Genomic DNA, 20,827 nt, shown 5'->3' on the forward strand with positions numbered 1-20,827 from the left:
GATTGTCTGTGAGCCTTTTATTTTTCCAGAACCAGCACTTATCTGGTCCATTGGCTGAATCAGATATTTCAACTTAGTCCAGGTGACTTGACCATTTTTCTAATTTGGGATAATGTTTTTTTTTCTGTAGTTTTCTCATGTTTATATTCATATCCACCCTATATGCTCACTGAGACTAACACTGACACATAGTATGGAACTGTATAGAAATGACTTATGTTTCCTTAAGTTTCTATCCAGGATATAGTGTATTAGGTGTATTCCTGTGTATAGCTGCATACTCTCTTTCATCCTTTAGGGGGCACTGTTCTGTTTCATATATAAGAGTCTGGATGCACAGACCAACCTCTCACAAGTTAGCTTCCCTGCTGCCTTTCTGCCTTGCCTCAGCAGCTTTCACCCTTTCTCGTAATCTTCTTCTTTCCAGCTCTCTCTCTCTTCTGTCCCTGTCCGACACTGCAGCTGCTTCTCTCTCCTCTTCCCACTTTAATCCTCTTCTCTTTAAGTATTCACATTTACCTGCTCCCCCTCCTCTTCTCTGTCCTACCCACCTTCTTATCTCTCGCATACAATTCCCTTTCCACTCTATTCTTAATCATTGCTTTCTTCACTACTCAGTCACATCATCCATTCACTTTTTTGTGTCACACATTCCTCCTGCCTCAAGTAGTTTCTTCTCATTCCTTTCAGAGATCCATTCTCTCCTTCTTCTTTATTTGCATATTATTTTCTTGCAAGTTCTATCAAGTTCTCACCTGTTTTTATATTTGATCGCTTTCTTCTCACTTTTGTCTCCTTTCATTCTTCCTAGTATTATTTACTCTTCTGTTTCCATTTTGTTCTATCCTACTCTGTGCATTTTTCTTTTACCACATTACTTGTGGTGACCTCTATAAGACTACTCAACCCCTTCTTCTCTGGGGGGGCCACCTTGCCTCTCCCCCACAACCTTCGGCACCATAGCTCCCCCCAGCCGTGCAACTCCCCGTCCCTTGGCCCCATTTGGCCTTGGGAGGAAGACATTGGTAGCAGTGGCTATTGGCGTGGTGATGGTTCTAATATTGGTCATCCTAATTCCAGTGTTGGTCAACTCAGTGGGTTCTGATGGCCATTATGAAATGTTGGGCACCTGCCGGATGGTATGCGATCCTTACCTCAGCAAAGCGGGGGCAACCACCACAAGTACCAGCATCAGAGCCGGGACTGGAGCTGAACCCTTGAGTGACAGAGGACAACAAGCTCCATCAACTCTAGTTCAAGGTCCTCAGGGCAAAGCAGGACGTCCTGGTAAACCAGGTCCACCTGGAGAGCCTGGGCTTCCAGGTCCACCAGGTCCACAAGGGCCTCCAGGAGAACGAGGAGAACCAGGAAAACCTGGACCACCAGGCTTGGCAGGAGCAGGTGTGAACGGTGCCATAAGTACAGCCACATACACCACCATTCCTCGTGTGGCCTTCTATGCTGGTTTGAAGAACCCCCATGAGGGTTATGAGGTCCTAAAATTTGATGACGTGGTCACCAACCTTGGGAACAACTACGATGCAGCAAGTGGGCGGTTCAGCTGTACAGTACCGGGCACTTACTTCTTTACCTACCATGTCCTAATGAGAGGTGGAGATGGCACCAGCATGTGGGCAGACCTTTGCAAAAACGGCCAGGTGAGTGCGCAGCAATGAAATAATTAAAATGTATTGGCCAAATTCTGATTACATTAAGATAAAGAAAACTAGAAATGTGCAGAATAAAATATGTTTCCCTTTGTTTTGAAATACTTCTTCGCTAGTGTATTGTTTTGTCATTCTAAAAATCACTATTACTAGAAGACTGTATTGCGTCCTTAAATAAACCTTTCAAAATAATAATTCTCTACAACATTTCAAACTTACCAACAATGGCAAGGAAGTCTGAGAGAGAATCTTTTCTTAATACAAACACAATGTAAAATAAGCACTGCCGTGTGTATTTGTCACACTATAAGCCTTTTCTCTCTTCACTTTCCTTCTACTGGGAACTTGTATAAACTGATAATATTAATATGAAATCTGCACTAAGCTGTGGATGTTCTGTAGGGTTATATGAGGTTCTCTGTATTAAATTTCCAAAGTAAATGAAATGATGACTAGCATAAATAATTCTGTGAGAGGTAGAAAAGAAAACATCAAGGAGTGGGAGAATGATATTTAGGGAATTCTAATGGATCTATTTAATAAGATTTTTGTCCATTGTAGAACAGCTGAGGAATCCTCAGTTAGGAAGCTCCATGATGGACACTATCAGAATTAATTAGCATGAAAAAGTTAGCCTAGAGAGAAATTGAGTAATAAAGATTAGGTAAATGCACAGTGGGACTTACATGGGGCACCTACATTATGGCCATCAGACTGCATTTTAAGGTCTTGGTCCTTCAATAGTTAGGAGCACTATTACGCAGCCCCAATAAACCTACATTTTCTTATCACCATACACAGCATTGACTTGTATCTGGAGGAGCAATGGTCACAATGGGTGACTTATTAAATAGAATGCCTAAGGGACAGTGCTTATCCCCTTTCCAGCGTTTAAACGTTAAATCACCTACAGACAAGAGTGAAATAGTTCAGTGGAGCAGGGAAAATGAGTTTACCCAGACAAAGTGAAAAACTAGCTGCCTTAAGAAAGGTAGTCAGTGAGCACATGTTAGGAAAGATATCTTGTCTAATGAAGGAGAGATGTATCTTATCTAGAAAGATATAGCCAAGATCAATTAAATTATAATTAATAAAATTTACATTTTCAGCAGATTAATCTAATGATGGTTTCATGATGAATAGGAAGAAGACATATATTAATATAGTCCTCAAAAAGGTTAGACCATAAATTAGAATAATATTCCAAATCCACCGGAACTAAATGCCTTCCCATGTAGTAGGGCGATGTGTATCAACTAGTCCCATTAACAAAATAATGAGAGCATTAAAAATAGCTTGACATAAAATGTAGAAAATTCTACCAACATTCAGACTTTCAGAGTTAAAGCAGATATAGGTAGACATTCTTGAGTTATTATGGAAAGTTCTGGTTTTAAAAACTTTTGAATGCGGAAGATATATAGATAAATACATAGTTACAGAAGACAAGTTCTGGCCACACAGTATATAGTGTGATGTATTTTAATTAAAAATAAAGCCCAATTACAATCAACACTGAAGTTAATGGGTGGTTTTAAGAATTTTAAATGTGTACAAGTTCATCTAGGCAGGATGGGTCTTTCCATTTGTCCACAAACTGTAATGACACTCAAAAGAAAATTACATGCAGTCTTCATAAAAACCAGGAACATAAAAGTCTAGTTGTAGGTCTCCCAATACAGTGTTTCAAAATAGTACAAAGAGCTAACCTTCTGAAGGATAGGGACAGATACTCTATTGAGTGTGGACATTGTTGTGTTTACAATGAGGTGAATGAATTCCCATTTGCTGTTCTTCTCCTAATCAGTACTTTGTTACAAGGAAAACAAAAAAATGCAAATTATGCTAGTTCAAAGAACACAAAACTACAAGAACAGAACTAGTACTTGAAAGGAACCGAGTGGATAGTAGAGACATCTAATAACACAGGGATAAAAAGAGATCCATTCCTTAGACACGGACTAGTCAAAAGTAGGGCAAACATCTTTAGTCTTGACAAGTAGAAGGATTTATTAGAAAGAATATTCTTCATATTTCAAGACCTGGTCCTGCCAAAAAAAGGAGTGAATATAAAGACAACACCGTCTATAAAAAAAACTAAAAGAAGTTAATGACACAGTAAAAAAAGAATGTAAATATAAAATAAAACAGAGGTAAAATACCCTGCTAATGGAAAAGGAGAAGAATCAGAAAACGACAGACTGGACCATAATGAAGGGCATGAAGGGTTTGCACAAGGTAGTTAACGTTACAAGACCACCATGGCACAAGAACTATAAATGTGTGCCAAAGAACTAGTATAGACTAAAATATAAAATGTTTAAAACTGTCATAGTTTGAAAGAAATGTTGTCAGGTTATGGCAATATGGGCAAGACTATACCTATCCTTAAGTTAAAACTATTAGTCATGGTTGTTTAGGATGCTTAATGGATCGGATAAGCCACAGCCCTGTCCATTTACACATTCAATAAAATTAAGATGGTGACAGTATCCCACGAAGACCAATAGTGGTTATTAGCCTTCAGTTAAGGTTTTGTGATCGGTTCATAAGTACTAATGGTACTAATTGCGTTGCCTCCTTCTACCTACCAGTTGTCACTACCATTCATTTTCTTCAGTTGTATCACTCAGGAAAATTGTTATGAGCTTAGGACAGAAACTCATCTGACTCATAGAAGCTGCTTAACCAGAGCTCCGTAATGTTTTCAAAGAGACATCTTCGTTATCAATTTATTCACTAATTGTCAACATGCATTTTAATGTGATGTAACTTTTAAGATTATGTAAATATAAATTGTTCACTTGTTGTCGTGGCATATGTATTTATGACCAGAAGGGATCATAGACTTCGTTACCAATAAAAACTATATAAATAAAGAATTATTATTATTATTATTATTATTAAAAGTAAAGTTGTAACATACTGGTGATATGAACCAGATGAAGCACTCAGTCCAAGTACAAAAAGCATTGTTCGGATAAGATTTTTTAAAAATGTTTTTTAAAGATCCTATATTGACAGTTTTTTAATCGGATACCAACCAATCAATCAATAAAACATCTTTATGTTTTCCGGGAATCTTACTATCGTCATCAACTATCCATCTCTTCCATCCAGCGCTGGCATGACGTCCATTGATTTCTCTTTGGATTATAAGTAACAAGATGCTGTGAGGCCTAGAAAGAATGAGTAACCTAAGGCAGGCATCGCTTGGAGGCTGAGTGATGGTTGGATTGCCTAGAGCAGGTAGAGTGGAGGTGAGGCATATCTGGTCCAGAGGAATGAGTTAGTTTTAAGGCATCAAACCAAAAACACAGATGGGAAACATTTTTACATCCAGCTTTTAAACAATATTTGTAAATGACTAAATTCAAGTAAAATGGAAATTCGCACAACGATCCCCCACAATTCCTATAACGTGCGTTGTACCATTTGTAATTCTGTTTAAATGGCAGGCAAGTGTTCTGCTATCAGACACACAGCTTTATCGGAAATAAAGAGCTTGTGGCAGGCACATTTTGTAAAGCGGTGTTAATTCTTTACAATAGGAAAGCTATACAAACAGGAGAGTTGCTATTGGTAACACAATACAAGAAATAAATGGCAATATGAAAAGTAATTGTACTCTACAGCAGATAATACTAGTAGATCTGATAGGATTGGATATGTCAAAAACATGGAAATAAATACAATATTTGGTTTATATTGTATTGTATAAGTTTTATATTGTTTCTGTCTTGCTGTAAGCAGAAAATTATATAGATTGCTATGAAAACCATAGATGGATATAAACATTAGATAGTAAGTAGATAGTATAAATACTTTACAGCATTTACTTTACTTTTGCGCATCCTCATTGTTTTCTTATGGAGGGAAAAGTAGGACACAAATTGAAAGTTATCCAAAACTACCTTAATTATTAAATCAAAATATATATAAATATATATATGAAAAAGAGAGTACATTTTCTTTGAATTCTGTTAAAATCAGAACATAAAAATTCATCTGATATTTAGGTCTTAAAAAAACCATCTCGGATGAACAATAACAATCTACAGATGCCATGAAATATTTACATAAAATAAGCTCAAAAAGCAGACATGATGTATAAAATAATTAAGTACACCCTTATTGCTTTTATATGAATTAAGAGGGTAAATATCAGGCAGATGCGATAATGAAATGGCCCTGATTCATTAATAATGAGCAAGTGGGACCACCTCTATAAAACCTGAAGTTTTTGCAGTTCGTTGGTTTGGAGTCATCACATTTTAAGTAGAAAAAAAGATGCCAGCATTGATCTAACTGTCCATCAATCTGGGAAGTGTTATAAGTTATTTTCCAAACTATTGGAAGTCCATCATTCTATAGTGATAAAGATTATTCAAATTGGGAAACCATAATGCATTGTCCTGTGGTCTAAAGCTTGGCCAATATGGAATCATGCATGGCTAAAAGAAAAAGAGCTGTGCATAAACCTGTGTTCACAAACCTCAATGAACCAAAGCAATATTGTAAAGAACTATGGGTCAAAAATTCTCTAAAATGAAGTGAGAAACAGATATGGTCATAGAGAACATTATTCCTGCAAGTTATTGCTGGTAAAGATGGCTCTAGAAAACAGTGTCACATCGAGGGTACCTAGTTCACACTTGGCTTTTACAGTTATGATTCATTTTTTGGTAAATAGTGAATTACACAGTAGAATTGGTTGTGTGTTCATCTGAGGTTGGTTTAAACTAATTTTAAAAGTTTGTAAGGACCAGATGTGTCTTTTTCTTATGATTATACAAAATAGATAAAAGAGATGTGTGTGCACACATGAGATAGCTCATAAGTCCTTCAATGAACGAATATATACTACATAATGTTTTTCATTGTAACAATGGGGCAGAGCTACCATTAGGAAGGTATCAAACTCAAGTTGGTTAGGTGATGTCTTTAGATGTCTATTGCACATAACATTTCTTATAGTGGCTTAGACATCTTGAGAAATGTGGTTTCATTTTGCAACATGAGCAGTTTATGGGCCAGATGTATCACTTATTTTTTCTGTTGTTTTTTCGCCTTATCATGTTGTCGCACTCTTTTTGCACCAGTTTTGCACCTAAACACCAAACTAGCGCCTACTAATCATTCATCATTAGCAACGTTTTCATTTAGGTGCAATTTAGACACAAAAACACTCCAACCTGAAGCTTCTATCTACAAACAATCTTCAAAAGCAGCAGCTCAGAGCAGGATAGAAGAGAAGTAAGTGGGGGAGAGACAGGACAGAGAAGTGTCCCCGTGTAGCAGGATGACCACACTAGTGTCTGAGGAGGATACTGACCAGAACTACAGGGGGCAGCAGAAGATCAGCACCGGAGGATCCCCTCCAGGAGAAGCCACTGCTGAGGAGATCACTAAGGCAGTGGTGGCGAACCTCTGGCACGGGTGCCAGAGGTGGCACTCAGAGCCCTTTCTGAGGCTATCACCCCAGGACAAAATCCACAGATTCTTTCTGCAGTCCCAGGCAACTTAAGAAATGCTCCCCTCAGCGCTATTTTAAGGCGACACTTTATTGACTGTTTGTAACTGCAGGAAAAATTAGAAGGTTTTGACAGAAGAACTTTGAAGGTCTTCCTGCTGGACCCACAATTCTTCCTGTACAGAGACTCTGGAAAGAAGCTGCAATGATAGTCTGAATTTGCCCTCTTTCTTTCAACTGTATTAGTGGCCTCAAGGGGCTAATACAATTGTAAGATGTTGAAGAACAGGTAGCAATAAGTTACTACTAAAATGCCATGTTGGCACTTCTCGGTAAATATGTGGATTTTGGTTGTTGCTTAGGCACTCGGTCTCTAAAAGGTTCGCCATCACTGGTGTAGGGTGTCACACACCTGGGCTCTGGTGTGAGGGTTATTTTCATGCTGAGGTGGGGGAGAGAAGCAGAGAGGAGCTTGTAGGAGGGTCACATGTAAATGCCTGAATAAGATTGTGCCTATACTGCGCCTAAATTGTGCCTAAAGTAAAGTGATTAATAAGAGGCAGGAATATCACTCATCACATATGGTTGTAGCTTGTGATAATTCTAGCGCAACAATGCACCTCAGTAAGGTCCACATCAACGAGACTTGAGTGCAGCAACAGCGATACATCTGGCCCATTGTCTGGATGGGATTTGAGACTCTTTAACCAAAAATTTTGGAGACAAAAAAGTGAAGTAACTGAAGAGATGTGTAGCCCCATTAACTTACAAGGTGTTGGCCAGTATTTGAAAAACCAAATGAACCCACCAGTTGCATATATTGCCACGCCCTGCAAGACATGTATCTATAAAGTGTACGTGACATGCACTATACCCGACATGACACAAAAATCTGAACTAAAAGGGGCATTCAGGTGCACAGTCGGACCATGCGGCACATTTATCAGGCAGTGTCTGACATTATTGTGTCACACGCCCCATGTTAAAGGTGCACCAAAAAAAAGTTGGTGCACTCTGTTGGGGCAGTGCAGAGGGCACCAGATTCAGGAAGGACACCACAATTCATGAATCTGGCGCACTCTGCGCACTACACAAGTAAACTGCAAACAGGGCAGTTTGCACTGTTTTTGATAAATGTGGGCCATTATTGCTGACTCTGAGCCACAGTGGCAGCTAAAATCTGTTTTCATGTCAGAAAATCTTAGTTATACTGCAGTGAAGGAAGTTGAGGCTTTGTTCTATTGGACTGAAGTAATAGGCTTCTTTCTGCTAATAGAATTGTGATCTCTAAACCCCTGTAAGTTCAGCTTCCCACCAATAATTCTCAATTTATCCTGGTTGCTCCCTGGAGAACTGCAGCAAAATCCATAAGTAGCAGTATAACAATTATTCCAGCAAGAAAGAAAAACAAAGCGAAAAGTCCTGGAACTAAGAGAAGCGAGAGAACCCAGGTAATCCTTCTATAACATTCATCCTGTAAGTAGTAAAATCCTAAACTCATGCTGCATGTGTTCCTAGGAGGAGATTCCATCATCAGAGTTCCCAAAGCAGCTCATGTTTCAGTGATAAAGCATCTATGTAGGTGCAAAACTGGAACAATTTCTCAAAAGACGAAAATGAAATTTTGGGGGAAGTGCAATTAATCAAAAAAATGCATTGTGTATAGCAGTGGAAGATGTAATGAAAAGCATGAGTCACTAATGGCTTTAAGGATAGAATAGAAAATGGATATTTTAATTATTTGTGATGTTTTTATAATCCAGCATAATCTATCTATCTGTCTAGTTCATGTATATACCAAGTTCTCTACCTATTATCTAATCTATATATCTAGCTAATATATATTAATATCTCCTTATCTGTGATGAATTACCTGTTAAGAACTGCATGATCGTCTATAAGACTAAAAGCAGAACCATGTCTGCGTAGAGAAACCAAATGGTTAAATGATGAAATGTGTAACAGATCAAGTATCACCAGTATTTTTGGGGTCCTTTACTGTGACAAGTGAATTTCATATATCATTAATTATATTCATACACTTTGTATGATGTTTGTCTTCTCATTTAGATGACTATTTGCAGTATTTATGAAATGTGAATTAATCATATTGTCCATTAGATGTCAGTATAACAGGCAAACCTTTCGGAAAACAATCTCATTTTACAGCCTGCAGTAAAACTGAATGTTACCATCTTATTATCACCTTTTTAGGCAGCTGTAGGTTGTTGCTAACTTAGAACAAAAGCTCTATTGCTGTATAATGTAACTTTTTATGATTTCTTAATTGAGCATCATGTTATGAATTTTACACTGGAGGACAAATGGTACTTAATATCCTATCTTACAGATGCTCCCAACCCCCTTCTACTGTCTTTTCTCACCATTCACAGAAAACTCAAACCACTGAAGTGGTGTTGATGGTTTGCAGCAGCTGTCACACAGTCTTGACTGTAACCTTCCATGGTGATAAACACTTTCACTTATTTAAGAGAGCTCTTGGAAGGAATAGCTGCCACTAACAAATAAAAAAGGCAACATATTCAGACACATATTTACATATGCATCTATTACATCAAGTTTTTCTTGCTGGATATTAATTGTGGGAATGGGGAATCTAAATTTCAGTACTTTACTGTGTACATACAGACCTAGTAAAACGTCATTTGTAAAGGTCAAGTACATTACTGTACAATTCCGAGTTCAGTATCGTCCATATTCTTCGACTGGTGTGCATAGGGTGGATATGACCAAGGCTGTTATATAAAGTACTGGCTGTAACTACCTGAAGTTCTCGAGATAGTAAATAACTAATCTTAACTATAACAAAATAGAATGGGTTAACAAAAAATATTTTATATGTATCTATCTCTCTCTATGACTGCCTGTAAATGTTTCTGCCTCTCACTGTCTCTGTCTCCAACTGTCTCTGTCTCCGACCCTCTCTGGCACCAACCGTCTTTGACCATCTCTGTCTTTGACTGTCTGATTGTCTCTGTCTCTGGCTGTCTCTGTCTGTCTCTGATTGACTCTGTCTCCGACTGTCTCTGTTTCTGACTGCCTCTGACTGTCTGTGTCTCTGACCATTTCTGTCTCTGAGTGTCTCTGTTTCTGCCACTATGTATCTCTGTCTCTAGGTTTCTCTGACTGTCGCTGTCTCTGAATTTCTCAAACTGTCTCTGTATCTGATTGTCTCTGACTTTCTCAGATTGTCTCTGTCTCTCACTGCCCCTGTCTCTGACACTGTTTGTTTCTGATTGTCTTTCACCTTCTCTGACTGTCTCTGGTTTTCCCTGTCTCTGACCGTATCTGTATTTGTCTCTGACTGTAACTTTGTCTATCGGGGGATTTACAGTATCCGAAGTGTCTGTGAGCAGAACTTTTCTAGTTGCCCATGTCAACCAATCAGAGCACACGTTTCATTTTCCCACAGCTTTTTATAAAATTACAACTGATCTCTGACTAATTTCCCTTTATCAGTCACATATGAAGCTTTTTCTCACAATTGGCTATAACATCTGATACATGGGGAGGGGGGAGCACTTCTGATGTGTAAGGACAGAATGTCAGATTTCTATACTAGGCCCACTGCGAGACCTGGAACGCCAATGTTTATCTAAAAGCTGAACCAGAATTTTATATGCTGCAGACCTAATGGGCAACATAAAATGAGGAAGCAGGCCACATTAAAGGACATCTACCATCAGATAACTTTATGGTAGATGCCTGCTAACCTCCCTGTCCCATGCTTGTTGGCAGCAGTATGTTTAAGAACTGCTGCATTTAGTAGGAAAAAAAAGCTGAAAATATGCAAATGAGCCTGGGGGGCTCTGCTAAGGGCCTCTTGGCTCCGCAGCTAAGTAATTTATTCATGCCTCCGACCCGACTGCCACTGCCTACAGAGAATTCAGAGAGTCGGTGACGTCACTGGCTCTCTCTGCATTTCCTGTGTGTCATAGCATTCCCTCTCTATACACAGCTATGATCGCGCGTGACGTCTGAACACTGACGTGTACTTAGTGACGGAGGCAAAAGACGCTCAGCAGAGCGCCTCAGGCTCATTTGCATATTTTAAAAAGCTTTTATTCTACTAAACGAGGTGGTTCTAAAACATACTTAAAGAAGTTTATTGCCTATGGGGACAGGGAGGTGAGTAGTAAGCATCTACTATCAGATAACCTTTAGGGGGTATTATAGGTCAGCCAATACATTTAAGCATTGCTCCTTTATTTAAAAAAGCCCTTATTATTTATATTCAAAGGCCTTTTAGAGGGTTGGACATTGACATGGTATTGCTCCAATAGACAGAAATAGGCAGCTTTCTTCTACCTGAATTAAAGTGAACTAAAATTGTTAAACAAAACTATAGTTATGCCAAAATTCAGTCCACTCCACACATAAGTTATTTCAGGGTGGTTTTCAGCTTTTTGTGTCATGCCATCCGCTGCCCCCCTCCCCCTCAGAAGGGGTAGCTGCTCTGTGCAGCTGCCAAGGCTGAACAGTCAGTACTGTATATGATACACTGGCAGATCTGCAGAATAAAGAGGAAGAACCTTTAACAAAAAATACATATTCTCATCCCCTAATTTCAGTGTGAGAACAGATCTGTGTCTTAGCTTCAATCTTAAGTGTGCTAGTCTGCAGCACATGAGGTGTTAATTCATTAAATGGATTTCTGTCAAAAGGCAATGATCCAGCTATTTTATGAAAAAATACAATAACGGATAGTTGGAATAGAAATGGCAGTCTGGGTGGGTGCAGCTTGGTAGTGATTGTGTACAGCACGTAAATTAGATAGGAGATTTATCATTCTGTTAATGGGGTTTGCCCAGATATTACTTTGTGTAAGAAATCCCTTTTACCAAATAGTTTGATTCATCTTATTAAAGGCTCTTTTTCATCATAAACTTATTTGCTGTATTCTACTTCAGTTTGATTGGGCATGGTCCAACCAAGCGCCCAGCCTTAAAGTCATTTTGCGCAGAAAAGGTTGTATACACTCGCTTGCCTGCTTTAGAAAATAACTTACAGTGGTTACGGAAACTATTCAGACCCCTTTAAATTTTTCATTGCAGCAAATTGTTAATATCAAAAACGTTTATTGTTTGCTCATTAATGTACACTCTGCCCCCCATCTTAACAGAAAAAAAGGAAATTGATATATTTGTGCAATTTTTTTAAACAAGAAAAACTGAAATATCACATGGTCATAAGTATTCATACTCTTTGCTATGACACTCATATTTAACACCCATGCAGTCCAATTTCTTCTGATCCTCCTTGAGATGGTTTCACTTCTTCATTGGAGTCCAGCTGTGTTTAATTAAACTGACTGGACTTGATTAGGAAAGCCACACACCTGTCTATATAATACCTTACAGCTCATGGTCGATGTCAGAGTTTCTTAAGCACTCAAGGTTCTTAAGAGCACAGTGGCCTCCATAATTCTTAAATGGAAGCCCTTTACCTGGTAGTCCAGTCAAACTAAGCAATAGTTGGAGAAGAGCTGTGATGAGATACATAAAGAAGAACCCCAAGATCACTAGGGCTGAGCTGTAGAGATGCAGTAGGGAGATGGGAGAAAGTTCCACAGAGTTATCTATCACTGCATCCCTCCACCAGTCAGGGCTATATGGCAGAGTGTGCCGATAGAAGACTCTTCTCAGTGCACGACATATAAAAACCTGCATACAGTTTGCAGAAAGCACATGAAGGACTTCTACACAACGAGAAATAAGATTCTCTAGTATGATAAGACGAATATTGAGCTTTTTGGTGTTAAGTCTAAGCAGTTTGTGTGGAGTAAACCAGGCGCTGCTCATCATCAGCCAAATACAATCCCAACAGTGAAACATGGTGGTGGCAGCTTCATGCTACGGGTTTTTTTTTAAGCTACAGGGACAGGACGACTGTTTGCAATTGAAAGAAAGATGAATGCAGCCAAGTACAGAGATATCCACGATAAAAACCTCTTCCAGAGTGCCCTGGACCTCAGGCTGGGCTGAGTGGCTTCGGAATACTTCTGTGAACGTTCTTGACTGACCCAGCCAGAGCCCTGACCTAAACCCAATCTAGCATCTCTGGAGAGACTTTAAAATGGCTTCCACCAACGTTCACCATCCAACCTGAGGGAACTGGAGAGGATCTGCAAGGAAGAATGGCAGAGGATCCCCAAATCCAGGTGTGAGAAGCTTGTTGCATTATTCCCAAGAAGACTCATGACTTTAATAGCTTAAAAAGTTCTTCTACAGCCATTCTTGGGACGGGCTGGAAAGGAGCAGTTTCCCCCCCACCCTTGGGAAACATGTGACCTTTTCAAATATATGAATAACTCCCCTCACTCGGGATTGGCTGTAGAGGAGCAGGGGGCGTTGCTAAGCCCAGTGATGGGTGTTTTCATATATTTGAAAAGGTCACATGGAGAAGCAATTTCCCAAAGGTGGTGGGGGGGAACAGCTCCTTTCCTGCCTCTCCCAATAGGCAACTGCCTAGTCACACAGCAGATGCTAATGAAAGGTACAATATAACATATCTTTTTTTCTGTAAAACCAATACAAAACACTTTGGCAGTGTATGTACTATGCTCTGTGGGGACTGGGGTAGTGCTAAAAATGGGTCTCCTGGTGACAGGTTCCCTTTAATAAATTACCCTCTTTCACTCTTATGTTGTAGATCACGTAAGAGTGCAATGCCTAAAAAAAAACTGAAGTTTTTGCCTGCAAATTTCAGCAGTTTTTGCGTATAAAACTTGCGCAAAAAGGACTCATGTCTGTGGTCTATCTTTTCTATGGCAATTGATCAGTGAAAAATGCATTGCACCTGGATTGTACTTGTATGTGTCAGATTGCAATGCGTTGATGCTTCTTCATAGATGTGGTTTTTTTGGTTTTTCACACGCATGATTTCCAAAAGTAGAGAATGCTGAGAGTTTCAGGCACATTCAAAAAAATGTGCATATCTGAAATAATAAATGGAAGTCTATCAAAATCCATTTACTAAGGGCCCAAATTGCGTGTTTCTGTCGGGTTACCAGTATATTACCGCTTTACGCCAATGTCCCCTGAATTGCCCTGGGTTTTTGGTGCATGCGAATGAATTGTGGCGCATCGGCGCCGGCATGCACGCAATGGAATTCGGGGGGCCTGGCCATAAGAAAACCCAATGGATTCGGAAAAAACGCTGTATTTTTTTTAAAAAAAGTGTCGCTGACCTGCACCCAGCAATGGACCGTGAACTCCAGTGAACTCCGACGGACTTCAGCGCAGCAGCAACACCTGGTGGACATCGGGCGCACTACCTTAGTGAATCGCCGGAAGACCCGAATCCTCCACAGAGAACGCGCCGCTGGATCGCGACAGGACCGGGTAAGTAAATCTGCCCCACTGAATACAATGGAACACAGTGCTATATGAGTGCACATTTACTTACAAGGTCACTCGAGTTCACTAAAAGTGCACGGAAGCCAGTGCAGCTGCGCCACAAAAGGGTCGCGTGCACAATTACACAATTACAGTGCAGACACTTCTTAAATACCTGTGCAAGCTGTTTTAGCCATGAAGAATGTGCAAAGTCCGTCAAAAGTGCAGCGTGTGACCTTAGTAAATGTGCCCCATCGTGGGGCATAAGTCTATTTGCACACATTACGGATTGTTATGTGGAACATCCCTACACAAACGTGCAAATTTTTTTTTTGTAGATCTGTGTTATTTATTATGCATTTACAAAGCGGATTTACATGCATGCATTTTTTAACACTTTTTTTTATACCTGATTTCACTTCATCTCATCTCTCCCATAGATGAATGTAAAAATACACGAGGACGCACAGAAAAGTGACATGATCATCATTTTATTTTTCACAGCAACAATCTCATCACATCGCATCATCTACATTACTTTCTCCAAGCTGCATTCACTTTGATGCTACTGTATCACGTTGCAGTTTTTCAGCAACAAAATCCGTCTCTAAAATCCGCCTGTAATCCACCCATGAATTCTCAATTCTAGCAACTAAAAGTTGGTACATATGTTTCTGCCATACTTTTTACCTTAAAGATTCCCTCTATGCTACCTACAAAATATCCTATGGCAACATTATCACAAATGGATTTTGGCAAGTTTTCTTCTCGAGACACCGTGAAAGCTACATGGCTGCAATATCAGACCTGGTTTTCAGTCTTCTTTGCATTTTTTTATTGTGTAAGAATTTTCATCTACTCATCAGTAATTTGCACCTGTCCATGACCGTGATCAGATTCTATATAACACACAGTTTATAGGGTTTTATCTCTGAACCATAGCGCAATTTATAGTTAGGTCTAACAATTGTTATCCACTTCTAAGTCGATCTTTTATTACAGGATAGATGTGCCTTGATGAGAACGTTGCAGATTTTCGATGTAGTTTTTCACCCTCAGATTCAATGGCTTGTCACTTATCACTGTGCTGCAAAGCAATAGGTAACTATATAACCACTAATTAGCCCATAGTCCTGACTGTAGCTCAGACAGCTTATGGCAGACTCCTTGAGAAAATAGAGCAATAGATATAAGAAGGCAAGACTTGACAGCAGCACAAGGTGTATCCAAGTATTCTCATTGTGAGTACACAGGTATGGCACAGGCTAATCTATTGGGGTGTAACCTTGGAGTACAGGGAAATGTTCTGATCATACAGTATATAGTTACAGTATATGAAATTAAATATCCAGTATTTTCTTTCTAGCAAATAGATAGCAAGGACCTAATATTAAGACAGATATTCATTATTATGTTAGCTTTTTAAATTGACCACAAGGCTCAGACACGGCACACTAAGCATCATGTATTGTGTAGTGGCTGTACCTGGTATTGCAGCTCCACCATTAACATATATTTGGCCATGCTCCTCATGAAAGTGAGGACACAGGCCTTTAAGGCAGAAGTAGTACTGACTGGATCCCCGTGCTACTTCAAACAACTGGTTGTGTAACTTAAGGTTAGTGTCAGAACTCTCTGAATTAACTCTTGTCACAGGGTTCTGAGATTATGAAACACACACAGGGCTGCTCTTCTTGGGTCTATGATTGACATCTTGCTCTGCAGAGTTTATTTCCCTCGGCTGTGCTGGGTATGTGTTCTGTGGAAAGCTGAATGGTTTCATCTTTGTGTGTATGTCAGGTGTGGGTTGAGTGATGAACGACCAAAGTATGCAGGTACTTGGGCAGTGTTGAGGAACATTTCATTCCACCTCCTCTTCTCTTCACCCAGGTGCTGGTTATACTAGTCTCTTGCTACTTGTAGTTCTACTGCCTCAGTTGTGTTCTGCTGTGTACACTGAAACTGGTTATTCGACTACTCTTTGCCAGAGTCGTACATCTGTACCTCGTCGCCATGTTGGTTTCGACCTGGCTATTCTTACTTTGCTTGTGTCTGTCTATCTGTTTTTTCTGCCTCTGTTCGTCATCTGTTCCATGCACATACTCAGAGTAGGGACTATCACCCAGTTGCCACCTATAGTTCATTGCAGAACCTGGCACGTAGACAAGGGTACTGGGTAAGCTCATGGCCTGCACCTTTTTCACATTCTTCACAGATAGGTTCCAGAAAACCCTTCAATCAAAACGGAAACATTGTATTATACTTTAGGAAGTATACAACTGGAGTTTATAACTGGAGCTTGACAACCATAAGCACGTTTAGAAAAGCTTAAAAAAATCTTTAACAAAATACCCCATCAAATATGTTGATGGTTGACAGATGTAAGGGAAGTAAACTAGATAATAAAAGATGGCAGGAGCCAAGTGTCAGGGTTCGGGATATGTGGATCCACTGGACCACGCGGAGTGATACTAGCCGACACCTGGGACCGGAGTGGCACCTGGTACTTTAACGGAAGACAATCTCGTGGTCGGGTCCAGGCACAGGGTCAGGGCAGGCGGCAGAGATGCAGGGTGATGTCAAATCCGGGGTTAGCAACAGGAGGTCCAGACAGATGGGAACGGGAACACAGGCACACGGGACACAGGAACACAGCAACGCAGGAACACAGCAACACGGAGGAACTCGGGTAACAAGGGAACATGGAGGGACTCTGGTAGCACAGGACTCAGGAGCAGGAACACACTGGAATGCAGGAATACGCAGGAACACACAGGAACGCAGGAATATGGCTGGGGAGCTTTTTCTAAGGCTGTGAGGCACAAAGATCCGGCGAGGCAGGAAGGGAGGTGCCGGATTATAAGTAGATGGAGTTCAGCGCACCAATCAGCGGTGCGCTGGCCCTTAAATTTTCGACAACCGGCGCGCGTGCGCCCTAGGAGGCGGGGAAGCGCACACAGCAGTCCACTGCAGTCCACTGCAGAGCAGGAGCCAGTACAATGGTGGCCGGAGCGGGGGCACACAGAGGAACACGGGTGTGCCTGCGATTCAAGACAGGGATCGCAGGAGTACCCGTGACATCAAGGACGACATGAATGAGAGACTGAGTGTCCACATAGCTTATAGCAAATGTAGCTAAAACTCTTAGGCCTGTTATCAAGATTAAATATAACAAGCTATGATCTTACTCTAAGGCAGAACTGGCTATTTTATTCCTTAGCAAAGATTTTGCAAAGATCAACAAACTCAGATTTTGCTGGGTCAGCTATGTGTAGAAACAGCAAACCTCTAAACAGGATGCCAATTAGATTTTGATGTACAAATAAGGTAGTGAAGGATGAGGATCGCACTCCAGCTTCTTAGTATTTAAAAGACTTCAAACTTTATTCTTACATGGATACAGCAGTTACAATGAAATGCTTAATCTGACGCGTTTCTGACTAAGGACCGCTAAGGTCAGAAACGCGTCAGATTAAGCATTTCATTGTAACTGCTGTATCCATGTAAGAATAAAGTTTGAAGTCTTTTAAATACTAAGAAGCTGGAGTGCGATCCTCATCCTTCACTACCTTATTTGTACCTGAGAGAGATCAAAGGAAAGGCGTCTCTGGAGGCTTACGCACCGGGAGTAGAGCAGGTCTGTAACTAGGTGATCATAGATCACCACCACTTGGACTAGATTTTGATGTAGCTTGGTCGCATTTCAACAAAATTAAGAATCTATTGTGTCAAGTGGGGAGAATTTTGTTATGTGTATGTATGTATCTACGTATGTATATATTTATAAAACAGACTTCCCACTATTATAGTGTGTCTATGGTAGACTATGTAAGGTAATGGATGGCACTTGATTTGTAACTCACCAGGTGATGAAAGTAAAAAGTGAAGGTGGATAGTTTGGGCTATGTCTAGCATGTGGGGCCATAAATCGATTACCGTATGTCATCTCAATTATAAGTAATGTAAATTTGTGAATTTCTAATTCATCCCTGTTCTTATGGAGTAAATCTATCAGTCCCTGCTTTGTATTTCTTATAAAGAATTTCCACTAATCCAACAACATATATGCCCTATTCAAAGTATATAGGAGATAATCCAATGGTCACTGGGATCCCCAGCAATTACTAGAGGTCTCTGAATTACCTTTGTGAATGGAGCTGTAGTGCTCATGCATTGTACTGGCAGTCCTGGGTTAAGAACAAGATTTGGTTAAGAACAACTCTTATTGTTGATCAATGCTGCCTGGGGGTAAAGTTTAGTAAATTACCAGCATCCAGAGAGCTTCACCAGAGGTCACAATGGGCAGAGAGAGCTGTTTGTTACGCCGAGTCGTCTGTAAGTTGAATGTAATTAAGTCAGGAACTACCTCTATATTTTTTTAAATAATTTTTCCACACTGATGACTATAAGGCGCACCGGAGTATAAGGCGCACCATCAACAAATGCCTGCTAAAACGTCTAGGTTCATATATAAGGCGCACCGGAGTATAAGGAGCACCTGATTATAAGGATGAATGACCAGCAGGTGGCAGACCTGTGCACAGTTCAAGGCAGCTGTTGTCTGTAAGTATGGTTCATATATAAGGCGCACTGGACTATAAGGCGCACCTTTGATTTCTGAGAAAATCAAAGGATTTTTAGTGTGCCTTATAGTCCGAAAAATACGGTAGTTGGTCTAAATGGAATACATCACTAGGGGAAGGGTTAGTTTATAGTATTTATACATTAAAATCACCCACCTCCTAGTAGCAGCTATAATTTTACCATATGTAGTTATTTGTAGGTATATGTCATAAATAAGAAGCTTTAATTTCTGTGGAAATATATTAAGAAGGGAATCACCACAGAATGTGTTAAAATGTGGATATCTGAAGAAGGTAACATTACTGTGAGATCAGTATTGTAGCCCCTCCATCTCCCCTTTACAGCATATTAGATCGGGTATGATGTGAGGGTGTCTTGGGGCTATTATTATATCCTGTAGTATATGAAGGACATGAGACTGAGCTATGTGCTACAATGAGATCCTGGAGGAGTTAATGCTTTTTGTGTCCATTTCCTTTCCTTTACTTCACAGTTGGCTGTCTCCTTGTATAATTCTGCTTATCTCATCTCTTTCCCTCTGTCAGTTGTTATCTTTCTGTGTTTCCCTCTCTCTCAGTTTCTCTTTTTCTATCTGTCCGTTTCCGTCTGCCTGCTCACATCTGTCACTTTCCCCTTCTCCCTGCAGCCTCTTCTCTCTCTTCTACCCTCTCCTCTCTTTTATTCCACCCTTTTTCATCTCCCCATCCATTGCACTTAATTTCTTACTCAATTCCCCTCCCTAATTTGCATTATTAACTCATTCCGTCTAAAATAGAGAAGTATATATGTCATCTATATAGTGGTAAACACTAGTAGGCATTCCAGGAACCTCTCATGGGCCCTTCAACCGTACCAGGACCTAATGGTTATATTGTCTATATGATTAGGAATGGAGCATTTGAGAGACTGCGAGGAAAGAGAAAACTGGCATAATGAGAGCACAAAAGAAGGAGATTGGCATAAAGAATTTAGAAGAAAGTAGTTACTGTCATGAGATGGTTACAGGAGTCTGAGGAGCGAAGATGCGACAGAGAAAAGAGAAAACGAGAAGTAAAGCCAGTGCCTAATTTTTAGGGTCTATTTTAAAAGAAACTGAGCACAGGGTGTCCCTCGGCTAGTAACCCAAGTTATCAGCAACAATTTATGAAGGGACCCTGCAGTAATTGTTCAGTTTGCCAACAGCACCACCACAGGGGAAATGAGACATGGGGTCCGATTAAAATATTAATGCGTCCAATTAATGCATAGGCGTGCTATAAATTACTATATATGACTGATTATTGGTAGAGGTTCAAATAAAAGCTCCCCTCCTTCAACTCAGGCCCCCGAATAGTGTGTATGGCTACCAAATAAGTTTTTCCCCTGCCAAGTAATGGCATACCTACATTACCAGGTATTGAATATATATATATATATATATATATATATATATATATATATATATATATATATATACCGTAAATACTCGAGTATAAGCCGACCCGAGTATAAGCCGAAACCCCTAATTTCAACACAAAAAATGGGAAAACCTATTGACTCGAGTATAAGCCGAGGGCGGGAAATGCATTGGTTACGGCCTCCCAGTATATAGTCTGCCAGCCCCTGTAGCATACAGCCTGCCCAACCCCTGCAGCATACAGCCTGCCCAGCCCCTGTAGCATACAACCTGCCCAGCCCCTGTAGTAGGAAAAAAATAACACTGTACTCATCTTTCCGACGTCCCCCATAGGTCCTCTTCTGTCTCA

General features: G+C 40.1%; 1 protein-coding gene across 1 annotated transcript in view; it reads left to right on the forward strand.

Annotated features, from left to right (window-relative positions):
- The first annotated feature begins 361 nt into the window (after positions 1–361).
- The window catches only part of C1QL1 (complement C1q like 1), a 62,173-nt gene continuing 41,707 nt past the window's right edge, over positions 362–20,827 (forward strand). Inside the window, exon 1 of the mRNA XM_072111214.1 lies at positions 362–1,658. Within this exon, the coding sequence (XP_071967315.1) occupies positions 1,050–1,658 (609 nt within the window). The 5' untranslated portion in view covers positions 362–1,049. The remainder of the gene's footprint in view (positions 1,659–20,827) is intronic.

Source organism: Engystomops pustulosus, chromosome 6 (assembly GCF_040894005.1).
Source record: "Engystomops pustulosus chromosome 6, aEngPut4.maternal, whole genome shotgun sequence".
Lineage (NCBI taxonomy): Eukaryota > Metazoa > Chordata > Amphibia > Anura > Leptodactylidae > Engystomops > Engystomops pustulosus.